This window comes from Vidua chalybeata, chromosome 3 (assembly GCF_026979565.1).
Source record: "Vidua chalybeata isolate OUT-0048 chromosome 3, bVidCha1 merged haplotype, whole genome shotgun sequence".
In the NCBI taxonomy this organism is placed as follows: Eukaryota; Metazoa; Chordata; class Aves; order Passeriformes; family Viduidae; genus Vidua; species Vidua chalybeata.
Window position 1 is genome coordinate 89,819,899 of NC_071532.1, and position 13,470 is coordinate 89,833,368.

Sequence of the window (13,470 nt, forward strand, 5' to 3'; positions counted from 1 at the left end):
AAAATGTATACTGCACAGCCTAAGCCTGTTTTTTGAAAGAATTCAAAATGAAACTTGAAAAACTGAAACTGAGAAGTCTTGTTAGCTAGACAGTAGGTTCTGCAATACACACATATTAACCGTTATTTTTGAGTCACACCATTGCCATCAGTTGTTCATGCTTTCTATTTGTAACATTACCAGCTTGGAATTCAAATGCACTGATCAAGAGAGAGATGATCCCACACTTAGCAAAGGGCTGACTTCTTTTAAAATTAAATAATAAAAAATTTAATATTGGCAGAGCAAAGCATAAAATCTTACATTACATGTTATTTCAAGGCATTTGTTCTGATGAGACAGACACATTGGCATGGACACCTTTAAAGGAAAAATAAAAATTCTGTTTCAAAGTCACTGATAGGGAGCCAAAGAGCTCTGCTTCCTCTGTTTCCCTGCCAAGCTTCCTTGGGAACCATCCTCTCCCATTTTTATTTCCTGGATTTCCACAGCTCCCCAAAGCTCAACTCATTCCAGACACTACCTTCCATTTTCTCATTATTCACCTTCTCCAAACACAGGCTCATCCCTGTCTTCATTCCACATCTGTGCAGGTGTGCCCCTCCCTCTCTCATGTGCACTGATGTTCTCTAGACACATTCTCATTCTTCACTTCAACTGACCAACACATTCCACCTCTGAAAAACGGCGCTGGTTCCAAGTGATCAGTATCTTGCTCAGTAGGAGTCCCACTATTGTTCTGCACTGAGCTCCTGACCCCACTATACCCCCAAACAGACACACTCCATATTCACCCTGCTTTACCTGCTCCTGCAGCTGAGCCTTCTCCCCTTGCCTGCTCCTGTTCCTGCTTCTTCCAAGCCACACTGATTGCTCTTATGCACCACCTCCAATACCATATATTCCATTATGTGAGAAAAGTGCTTATACACTACACAAGCTATTAATGGCTAATCTGGAAAGAAACTGTACCAGTAAAACTTTCCATGCAAAACTCAAAACAATTCTGCTCAAAGGTGGAGTGGACATAAAATTGCACAAGTCTCAAGTAAAAGTATTTTAGCAAGGAAAGTCTTCTGCTGAATGAACACAAGATCAGAAAGATATTAAGCTACTAGAGAGCATCCAAAGGAGGCAACAAAGATGGTGAAGGGCCTTGAGGGGAAGCTGTATGAGGAGCAGCTGAGGTCACTTGGACAGTTCAGCCTGGAGAGGAGGAAACTGAGGGGAGACCTCACTGCAGTTAAGACTTCCTCATGGGGGAAGAGCAGAGGCAGACCCTGATCTCTTCTCTGTGTTGATCAGTGACAGGACCCAAGGGAATGGCCTGAAGTTGTGCCAAGGGAGGTGTAGGTTGGATATCACAAAAAGGTTCTTCATCTAGGGTTGTTTGGCACTGGAACAGCTCCCCAGGGCAGTGGTCACAGCACCAGCCTGACAGAGTTTGAGAAGTGTTTGGACAATGCTCTCAGGCACATGGGGTGACTCCTGGGGTGTCATGTGCAGGGCCAGGAGGTGGACTCCTGATGGGTTCCTTCCAACTCAGCATATCTTATGATGAAAACTGCTATCACATACCAATCCAAATAGTTTTCCCAGGGTCTTGTCTCTTGCTAGCCATCATACCACCTGTCTGGGTAAGCTCCGTCACAATTCTTTGTTCAGAAGCAGAAGCACCACAGTAGGAAAGACAGTGTTTTGCTAGAAAAGCTGCAGTACTCACATGTCTCACCCCTCACCTTCCCTCAATTAGGTGACTGGCCTATGGAGCTCAGACCAGGACACTGGAATTGTTGCTGCCAGTGCCACTGCAGCATCCTCTGCCCCTGCTTGATCCCTCTTCTTCAGACAATCAGCTCTCACCCATCTCTTTGCCACTTCACTTACTTCTCATACCTCCTTCTTGAGCTGTCCAAGCTCCCTAAGGAAGTGAGCCAGAGCTGATGCTCCTCTCAATTTCCATCAGCTATCACCTTAGCACAGAACCCTCCTGCTCCTTAGGTGACTGAAAGTGGAGAACAAAAGCTCAGAGCCACATGTTAGATAGGAAAATTAAGAGGGAGAATTACTTGGATAAAAATTACAGAGAAAAAGTAGTACAAACAGAACCAACTCACAGCTCCATGTTCCAATCACAGGATGCTGATTTCCCAAATTCTTCCCACAATTTACTGCTGAACTCAACATGTAAAGCCTTCATTATATTTAGTTTCACAACACAAGCTCTAGCCTCATTTCTTTCCACATACTGTTACAACAGACAAGAAATCCTAGCACTCATAGCTGTAAAATTTGAGGTATCTTGGTCACATCAGGTCCTTATATTTAAGGGCAAAAGTAGTCCAGACATCTCCAAAACCAAAAAGACTGTCAAGACAGTCACTGAGCCACTTTTCAGAGTATGAAACTTTGATATTGGTCACAGGAGTAAGGTGAGGAAGAGTGTGGCAGTAGTTTCATACTACATGCAGAAGAGACATATTGGTGCTGCATTCACCCTACCAGAACTCCAAGTCTTCAAATAGTGCAAGACCTGACATCCACACTGGGAATTACCAGTTAAAAGCTAATTAGACCCAAGTTAATTAGATCCAAGCCTTTCTGTTCAACTGCAAAGACATTTTGCACTTCCAAGCCACCAAATCATTACAGTTCAGATCTAGTGGACAAGTTTCTGGTTGTGATCAGTTTGGAAAGAATATCCATTGGACCAAAGTTGCCTGCTACTTCTCACAGGCACTTGAAATCAAGAGGTTTCTATTTCTATAATGTCATCTGCATAAAACTTACCTCTTTGGGCAAAGATGTTAATTTGTTTCTATCAGCATTCAAATTGTTCAGCTTCTTTAGTTTTCCAATGCTCTTCGGCAATGACTGTGCCAACAAAAACAAAAGAATATACAAACAGAATTCATAAATAGTCAGGAAAAACCACTTAACTCACTTTTAAAATTAATTAACAGTCTGATCTACTTTCAAAATCGAAGTGTAGTTAATCCTCATTACCACCAGACTTTCCAAAGATGATCCAAAGGTTTATATTGCAGAACAAGTGCCTAGGAATGTCAATTGCTAACACAAATTCACTCATGAATTATCTCTGCACTACGATAATAGCCACAAAACAGCTGTGTACAGAATGCATGTACATAGAATGTATTATCTAACTTTACACTCCCAAATTTGCTTCTTGGTTAGCTATCTCCTGACACAGGTGCTATGAACTCACTGTTGGAGAGACATCTTCTTAACAGTCTTAAGCTTCTAACTCAACCAAGTACCAATTCAGCTTAAGAAATGCTCAAACCTAGGTTATTTAAAGACAGCTATTCTCCAAGTGTCAGTGTTACACACAGTTTCAAAATAATGGAAGGAAACACCTAACAGAGGGAATTCTGAGATTTTATTTTAATTGACCACATATCATATTTAACACCTGTCTAGAGCAGATCAGCAGAGCAAGGAGCAGTACAAGTTCTGCAGTGCTCAGGGCTTCTATTCAGTTCCAGCAAGACTGATCCAGATAATGCACAGTAAAAACTGGCAATAATGCAATACAGCACAAACCCCTGCATAAAAACCACAACTAAGTAAGTGATACCTGCACTCCACATGCTCCAATTCTCTCACTGGTCATGAAAGACTCAAGAGTGAATATGTAAGCTCAAGCATTTGAAGGGTGGATTGTTACTACACACAAGGTGATCTCCAGCATTCATTTAACAGGTAAGAAATAAGATGCATTTAAAGAAAATGCACTACTTAGCAGTAGCAAGGGTGAGTAACCTGATGAGCTAAGTGATTCAGCACTTAACAGCAGGTCTTATTACCACCTGCCATTTGAGCAGCCATGACCATGCATACCTGCAATTGGTTTTCTGTGAGAACTAGTTCAGTAAGGCTTTCACAGTCTCCAATGGAATCAGTTAGTTGGATCAGTTTGTTCTGATCAACCTTCAAAATGGAGAGCCGCCGCAATTTTCCTGGACAGAAAAAACAACATGGATTTTTAGTCTAGTATCCTCCAATACCTTTAATGACAAATTTTTACTGCTGCAAAACTTCCAAAAATCTTCTAAAACAATGACTTTTTGTTTTTTTAGATAAAATAAAAGAACCCAAGCACTGCTTCACTTAGTGCTTGCACTATTTCTGCAAGTTTTAATATCACTGAATTAATACTCAATATAAATATTCATATCCAACATTTAAGCATAATAAATTGTAAAGAAGTTACAATCTGAATGATATCCCATGTAAATATCAAGGATGTGTCCACCCAAATGCCTATAAAAAAGTGAAAATTATCTGTTTGTTCCTCAATTATACAATGCTTATTAACAAAGGAATGTTCAGAAGATCACCTACACCTAATCAATCACAGTGAGAACACCTTGCACTGAAGTGACAGCCCAAACCCAAACAGGATCAAGGTCTCTTTGTCCTAACAGACAACCTAATTAGTCAGACAGGAAACCCAAGTTTATTCTTTAGATGAGAAATCAAACTTCTCTGAAGTTGATTTTCTCATGAAGAACAAAATACTGTTTCAGGGCAGAAAACTCAATTTGTTCTACTCCTTTGTATCAGAATGGTCTTTGGTGCAAAAGCTGACTCAGGCAGAGCCCATAATAGAGAATCCAGGAGACAACACTAGGTGCTGGTACTTCACTGTCATCCTTGTGTGGTCCAAAACAGCTGTAATAGTCTGGAGTATCAAATTCACTGATGATGCTAAGTCATGAAGGGATGTCTGACACAGAAAGATAGCAACCTAAACAGAAACCTGACAGTTAGCACAGAGAACTGCAGAGCTCTGCACCCAGGCAGAATAAACCTGTGCACCAGCAGAGGCTGGGAAGTGAAATATACAGCTGTACAAGAGCCCTGCTGGAAAGGACATGGATACTCTGGTGAGCGCCAGGTTGAATACTAAACAGCAGTGAGCTCTCATCAGAAACAAACACCAACTAGACAACATTAGAATTCTAGCAAACAGATCAATGGAAGTATCCTATCAACCTGAAATTAATGAAACCACACCTGTAAAATCATTCTCAGTTTCATGTGATGTCCTGTCTTCCCCCTCAACTCCCCTGTTTAAGTGATGGGGGTCCAGAAGGAAGCTATCAGGATGGCCAGAGCACATGTGAGCTGAGGCTGAAGAAGCTGGCTTTGTTGACTCCCACCAAGAGATAGCTAAGGAGGCATCTGGGAAGTGCCCAGAACCCCTTACAGGGCAGTTATGGACACAACAGAGCCAAACTCTTCTCTGCAGGGGCAGCTGAGGCAGCAATGGCTGCAAATTGCAGCGTGGGAGATCCCATCTGGACATCAGAAGCAGCTTCCTCAGTGGGAGGTGGTGCAGCACTGGCACAGGCTGCCTGGGGGTGCTGGAGCTCCATCAGAGCTCTGGAGACTGAGGAGACACTGCCACAGCTGACCTGAGCCACTGGTGCTGGTGAGAGCCCTGCTTCAAGAGCTCTACAGATCCATCAGTCCCACCAAGGATTCAGTGATCAGCTGGGCAAGGCCCAGGAGCTTCCACAGAGACCAGCAAAGATCACTTCTGCCAACAAGCTCCATCCAGCCAGGTGCATGAGCTGCTGACTTTCAGAAGCTACAGCTCCGTTTCTGATGTACAAAAAATCTACTGGCCAGCACAGGTCATCAGAGAGGGCTGCTACAACTCCCTGTCAAACACATATTAGGCAGCTCTAGGACCCACAGTTGTCAGCCCACTCCCCCAAGTCGAACTTCTAGAGAAACGTTTCTTAGTCTAGTATAGAATATATAGGAAGAAGAAGGTCTGACCAGTCTTTTCTGACTGTTAAATATAGTTAAACCACATTCACAAGTCCTCCTTCCCCTACACCTTTATTCTGGGGGGGGTTAAAAAAAAATGTCCTCTCAAGGAGAAGACATACTCCTACAATGTGGAACTTTCCAGAAAAACAGCTGATGAGTAGAGGAAAAAAAATTCTTGTTCATCTACTTGTCACAACTACTGAATGGGTAAAAAATATACACCTTAAAAAAGGCACTGGTAATGCCTCAGGAAACATTCTTCAGTTACTGAACCCAATCTAAGGGGTCAGGGACAGAAAGGCTGTAGTTTGAATCCTCAAGGCAAGGATTACTGTGCTGCAAGGCAACCAGTCTTCCACTAGGTTCAGTAGAGGATTAATCACATTGTCCCACTGAAGATAAATACATATCACCATTCAAAATTCTGTATTTTTTGTAGTGATACTTTCAGCCAGTCTTATCACTTGACCCACGGCATGGCTAAAATTTTACAGTGTTAAAGAGTTCTGATGGTGAAACAGATACAATGGGAACTGAAGGGACATAACATTTATGTTGTTTGGGAGGTACAAAGTGAAGACTGAAAGAGGATTATGAGGGAGTCACTATACAGACAATTAAAATGCAGCATTAATAGAGCTATGCATTTGCTACTAAGCAAAAGAAATAAAAACCAACACAAGACAAGCTCATCTCTTGCACAAAAAGATTTTTAAAACCCAAATGACTTCCAGTTACAGTGGGTTAAATGGTTCTGTGTGATAGCATTCACTTTGTACTCACCAATGCCATCAGGTAAGACCTGAAGTAAATTCTGAGAAACAAGCAAGTCTGTTAAAGAAGTCAGACCACTAATTTCTTCAGGAAGGCATTCCAATTTATTTTCAGAAACATCCAGACAAAGCAGGTTTTTCAGGTTTCCTACTTCCTGCGATACAAGGAAAAAAATTTAAGTCATGCCCCAACACGTAAGAAAGCACTTTGAAAAATGTACCATCACAATGAAATTCCACAAAGAAAAACAATTATCTGTATGACCTCTTAATTGGCCATTCTTTGTATGACCTCTAAAAGCAGAAAAAATGTAAATATTTACACTTTACATATGATAAACTAGCCAAGTGATTCAGTCATGGTTTCTTATTTTAAATATTAAACTGGCTTCAGTAGTCAGGCAAGCTATGCTGAGCACACCCAGGCAAGCACCAGCCAAACCTGGAGTTTTCCTCAAGTAAGGACTGCAGAGTTGTTTTTTTCAGAATGGCAGATTATCAACCACCACATAATTAAAGTCTACCCCTCCCAATCAACCCTAGGCAAATTAGGATTAGTCTCTCCTGGCTGCTACAGCAACATGCCATGACATCTAGGGATTTCATATCTTCACATCTCCCAACTACAACAAATGCAGAAACAGGAATTGGGAGTGTTGCTCTAGCAAGCATATTTGAACTGCCAAGTTATGCTACCACCATCTACTATTATTAATGACTACTTAAGTTTTTATCATGGCAATCCAACTATCAGACAGAGAAATACCTTTCTCTCTGTGAGCTATCAGAGCATCCCCCCCATTCCCCACACACATCCCTATACACACTTGAGGACTGATCTCAGTTTAGTCATCCAAATCACCTTTCAGAGAACAGAACAGCTGAGGAAGAAGTGACTTTTACATATATGAAGTTTTCATACAGCAACGGCCTTGATTCTAACTTACAAGATCAGTTCTTTTACTTTTAAACTGCTGGCCCCTCAAGAGGATCTTTCATTAAACACATACCCTTTATCCTACAAGTTCATCCATTCAACTTTGGACAAAATACACAAAAATGGCCAGTTTCAATAAAAATGGCTGCTGAAGTCACACTTAACCTTTTATGAGTGATCATCTCTACTTATTAGGCCAAGCCAACAAAAACAAAGTCAACTAAACCCACTAAATTGTAACTGATTTACAAGACACACAGTTGACAATGAGATCCACAAAGCAAGTAACAGCAAACTGCAGAAGGAACAGAAGAAAACAGGTTTTGACTTGGCTGTAAGGGAAAAAGAGAGAAGAGGAACCATCCCACATATTATAAAAGTTCTTAAGAAAGGGAATATAGAGTGCTATAAGCTTTAAATGCTAAGTTCCCATGACTGATGTCAGAAGGGTGATTTGCCTGCATAAATCAAAATTTCTATTTATGGCAACAGTTCCATCACTGTACTTCTTCCAAACACCATGCTTAAATGGATGAAGATAACTACAAAAAATGAAAAAAAAATTCATACTCAAACTTTTAAAACTGCAATTCAGACAGATACACAAGGTGATGATTATCTCAGACAACTTATGGCTCCCTGATCTTAGGGCAAGAACTACAAACAGAGGACGTGTCATTCTACAAACTGAACAATGTGCCTATTAGGAAACAATTCCTTTGTCAAAATGCTTAAAAGAAAATTTCTGACAACATACAGTATCATGGTCAATCCCTTGCAGAGGAATTTTTCAAGAGAAAACCCTTACACACCCAAAACCAAACCCAGGCAAAGTAAACTGAGAAAAATATTCCATTTTAAAGCACTTCCCTATAGGAATGAATGAAAATGTTGTCTTTCAAAAATATATTCAAAACAGTACCAGTAGAGATCGTTTTTACCTGAGGTATTTCAGCTAATTGGTTTCCATCCAACCAAAGGTCTTTAAGATTGAAAAGTGCACCAATTGTTTCTGGCTACAACATAAAAAGCAGTAAAGTTAAGTAGCATAGGAGCTTTAAGTAAAAAAAAATTGCCACCCCACAATTACAGCCTAAGTAAACCAATTCTTACTGCAAGCACTATTTAGAGGTACCTTGGTCAGAAATAGCAAGGGTGACTGTAAGTATTTGGGAATTCCATCATACAAATTAACTGCTATAGCTTAATAATCTACCATGCTTTCCTGGTATGCACTAACAAATTGCCTGCACACCCGTGATCTACTGAAAATCCATCCAACATTTACCTGAATCACTTTAAGGGATATGACAGATATATTTTTGGTAGATAGATGTGCAACAATGTAGGACCTCTCAACCCTCAACAGTTTTGCCTCAGCCCTTTCCCAAAGATTCTCACTCTCACCCTGGAAATTGAACTTTCATCCTGACACAAGTCCATGTGGTCATTGTAACTGCAAGCACAGACGAGATTTTGTGTCCCTCTACTCCTTTTTATTTCCATAAAAAAAGCTGTGCTGCACTCTCATTTTCTAGAGATCAGCTGTGGTTTTTTGAGTCAAGTGATACTGTGCTGAACAAGACTAAACAGATATGAAAGCACCAGCTCACTGTCAAAATTCATCTGTACCTATAAAAAGACTCGCCCTCCATGCATTTTTCTTTCTTCAGTTTTGGACATCATACAACCTATTTAATCTAAATTATGCATAAAACAAGACCAATGTGCAGTTTCAGTGGTATGTTCTCTTACCAAATGATAAAGTTCATTGTTTCCTAAATCAAGTTCTTCTAGTCGCTGCAGCTGGGCAAGTGATCTGTGAGATGAGATAAATCAAAACAAAACCACATTAGATAACAGCAACAGAAGCCCCATGTATTTGAATAAGCTCATTTTACTGAAACTTGCTTTTCAAATTACAATATACTGTAGGCAGACAGTTATTTTACCAGGCACAGACTGTTTGCAGTAGTATCTTACTGAAAAAATAATTTAGTTTGTCAGTCTAACTGTATGACCTTGAAACTTATAACTTAGTACAGACAATGAAATCATGACTTTTTTTTTTACTTTAACAATAAGTCCCCCGGGGTAGCAAATGCCACATACTTTAGTGTAGTTAGTTAGATTTATTTTTTAGGGGAAATTTAGTTATGCAACTGGATAAAAATTCCCCATAGTGATCACATAACTATATGACTCAAGACTCAATATCCATCATTTAACCTCTCAACACGATCCATCAATTTCTGAAATGCTTCTGGTTTTGATACTGCAAACAGAGGGAAGCACAAAAGGATGTAAAAAAAGTTCAAAGCAACAGACAAGAGAGGGCCACCTTTCAAAATCAGGCTCATAGAGCTCTTGCTTACTTTCCCCAAAGCTGCAGTAGCACGAAAACCAGAGAGAATTCTCTGCTACATTACTGACAGTCAGAAATTTCATGGAGCAATAAAACTGTCAACATTTTTGATAGGTTCATACTGATACTGCATGGCCAAACTTAGCTAGCAATTCCTATCTTCTGACCACTGGCATTGAAGTGTCTTGTGGCTCACTGCTATGAACAGCCACAACCAAGGCACTGGGTAGGGTAGATTGACAGGAAAAAATTACCCCAAAACAACTGGGGAAGAGATTCTAATTTTTAAAAGTTAAATCTTTTACAGTATCTATTAGATTACCTATAGAAGCAGAACAGGAGACACCAAAATTCTTGCAAGAAGCAACCAGCTAGTGAAGGAAGGAAGGAAACTCCTTCACTGGAGAAAGAAGAGGCTGCTTCCAGGCAGACAAAAAGGATCCCCAAAGTATAACATACCATGTTAGTCTAACAAAAGACCACCAACTCCTCTGCCACAATACAGACAGTACAGAGACATCTAGATAACCCACTGTGATTTTTGGAGAAAAAAGTTAAGTTAGACTTCAGACATTAGTAGGCCTAGTTTGCTACCAAGGGTTTCATCTCCAGGTGTTAGAAGCTTTTGGCTACTCAGCCCTGAATACAAACACTTACTTAAATGCTGTAAGGGTCTATGAAAATCTCAGCGCTCTTACTGCTCTACTTTCACAGTTACAAAGTTTCACCATGAGAACAACCCAAACCACCACTCCCACTGCAGATGGGCTTGTTCAATCCATGCAGGATGTCTTTAGTGATGCTGTATGTCATACAGAATACTTTTTTATAGAACAAAGACAATCCATGCAGACTACAGGTTCCTGCTACTAATCACATACAACTAGAAGTAATGGATGTAAGTAGATGTTGCTAAAAGAAGGCTGTATCTCATTATCAATTGGCTTTGAATATTTTTTCTAGCTGTCTTTCAGTTTCATATGTTAGCAGATTTTAAGAATAAGAACACTTTATGTTAATATAATGAAACACATGCAATATGACTTACTCAGGTAAATATGTCAGCAAATTTTCTCTCAGTTCCAGTGAAGCCAGGTTATAAAGACTAAAAAACAAAACCCAAAGAATCACATTTTAATACCATCTTACTGTTTATATTCCACATTCTATGAAGAAAAGTGTGCATTCACACAGTTTAAAACAAGTTGCTATAAGCTGATTTTTTGTTGTTTTAATTACACCAGATCATCTTGAGAAAGGCATTATAGAAAGACTACGTTTTTGCTTGTTTTTCTGTGATACTTCAACATATTAAAGCTAGAAAGTAAACAGACAAAATGCAGATTTCCATATGTTAAAAGGTTTGTAGCTGGAAGCTACTAAACAGAGTATACTATGATATATCTGAACTGCTTTTACTTACTTGCCTTCAGAATCTGGCATGGGCTACCAAAGTGAGAGAGTACCAGGTAAACCCATCACTGTCCTAATGACAGCGTGCTCATTACTCTAAGTGACATTAGGCTGCTAAGCGGCTCACTCACTCCATATCCCAAGCTTTTACTAACATCACCATAGCAACATTCTGATTTCTCAGGGGTTTATTTATGACTAAATGGAACACAAGGAGTCAGACATTATCCCAACACCATAATCTGCTCTAATCCTCCACCATCCCAGGGAAAAATCAAAATCAGATATAGTGACTGCAAATAAGTTTTCGACAACAGAATTATGTTCTGTCCTCCTGTGCAGGGAAGGGGGACAGTGTGCTAGGCCTTGAATAAAATCTAGATAAAAAACAAGAATTCCACTAAATTTGAAATATATGTTAATTCTATATTGTACACTTAAGGGAAAAAAAAAAAACAAACAAGTCTGTGCATTCTGACTACATAAAATTAAAATCTCATCTCAAACAATACCAGCTTACCAAATTACAGAATAATTAGTTAGTAAAAAAACAGCTGATAATAGAACTTAAACCTCAAAAAAAAAAAAATCTTCACACTGCAACTTCAGTACAGTTATCTAAGCAGAGAAAAGCAACAGAATTGATGTAATGACTATTTAAAAGGGAAAGAAGATTTTTCATGGATTGACTTTTGATGGTGTCTGAAAAATAAATCCTTATCTCATGCACCTGTTTCATACTGCAGTCAAAAACTCAGTGAATGAAATCTCACGGGAGCTTTGATTACAGTCTCAGCAGCCCTTTCCAGCTTTTAAAATAAGCATATTTTACACAGTGGGTTCTGTATCCTTCCAGAAGTATAGTTTAAATATACCATACAGGCAAAGATACTTTAGTAGAAGCCTAATACAAATTCAATTAAAAGGTAAGTGAGAATAACTCTGCTACTGCCACTCAAAATCATTGACAGATATAAGCAAGCTGTCACTCCAACAACACAAGAGAATATTCACACATACAAATTTTAACACTATAAAACACAAGTCAAGATGGGACAGGGTATCCAGCATCCTCAAGGAAGCCAAACAAGTGGAGGGAGAGAGGGAAGGTGTGATGAGAACAGCTTCTCTCCAAAAGGAATGTGGGTCTGGTCTTGCTGGCATTGCCACCCACAGACTACCATTGCATTCATGTTCACAGGTTTTCTAGAAACCTCTTTCCACCTTCCTTTGAATGTTCCACTTTCTCTTCAAACTTGTATTAGATGAGGTCCATGATTCATTTTTATCAAGAGAATACAAAAGGATTGTGCACACCTCCAAGCTGCCTTGTAATCTTGTGTTTACACATCACCCCGCATCTACTTATCTCCTTCCCCATCACCTTGAAGCATTGATGAGTAAAATGGTCCAGTCTCTTAAATTCTTTTCTTACCTCAGACACTACTTTGGCTGTGGCTGAACAGAAATCTTTGTCAGAAAAGCATATTCAACAGCAAGAAGTTGGGAACCACCATCTTAACCAGCCTCATCATATCATTAGATTGGGGCAGGCCAGTGAATCAGCTCAAGAAACTGATCCTGCTTAATAATAACCTATCAAGGACAGTAACACAGATACACAGTCCAAAACAGAATAAATCCCCTTAAACACCTGGGCCAGGACAGCTGCCAAGAAGGTGCAAGGGAGGCAGCTGTGCTGCAGCACTGAGCACTCACTCACTGGCAGCTGTGACCTTGTGAGTACCTTGTGAGCATCCTTGCAGAGTGACTGTGGCCCACCACAGTCCTAGCCTAGGTTCTCTTCTTGTGGGAGTCAGCAACCTGCCAGATTATGTTTTCATCTCTAAGGACTGAGGGAGAAATGCTTTATTTATTCTACAGCGATTCTCACCACACCATGCTCACAACCCTAACTCCACCCTGGAACAAAAGAAAAGATACTGCCCCACACTCCTTTATCCTTTCTACTTCGTCCAAGGTCTTGAGTCCAAATCCAATATAAGCAGACCCCAATAAGCAAAATTAAGCTTCCCATCAATATAGAGACCTAAGTCTAAGAAGTTCAAACCAGCAAAGCTGAATCATTAGAGTGAAATACTGTATTTAAGATGAATCCATTTCATAAAGAGGTCAGAAAATGAAAGGATTTTGACATTTATTATTCTTAAATC

General features: G+C 39.8%; 1 protein-coding gene across 1 annotated transcript in view; it reads right to left on the reverse strand.

Annotated features, from left to right (window-relative positions):
- LRRC1 (leucine rich repeat containing 1) overlaps window positions 1-13,470 on the reverse strand; it is a 70,136-nt gene that overhangs the window by 12,135 nt on the left and 44,531 nt on the right. Inside the window, exons 5-10 of the mRNA XM_053939523.1 lie at window positions 10,932-10,988; window positions 9,274-9,337; window positions 8,460-8,534; window positions 6,592-6,736; window positions 3,865-3,983; window positions 2,791-2,874 (exon numbers count right to left, since the gene is read on the reverse strand). Of these exons, the coding sequence (XP_053795498.1) occupies window positions 2,791-2,874; window positions 3,865-3,983; window positions 6,592-6,736; window positions 8,460-8,534; window positions 9,274-9,337; window positions 10,932-10,988 (544 nt within the window). The remainder of the gene's footprint in view (window positions 1-2,790; window positions 2,875-3,864; window positions 3,984-6,591; window positions 6,737-8,459; window positions 8,535-9,273; window positions 9,338-10,931; window positions 10,989-13,470) is intronic.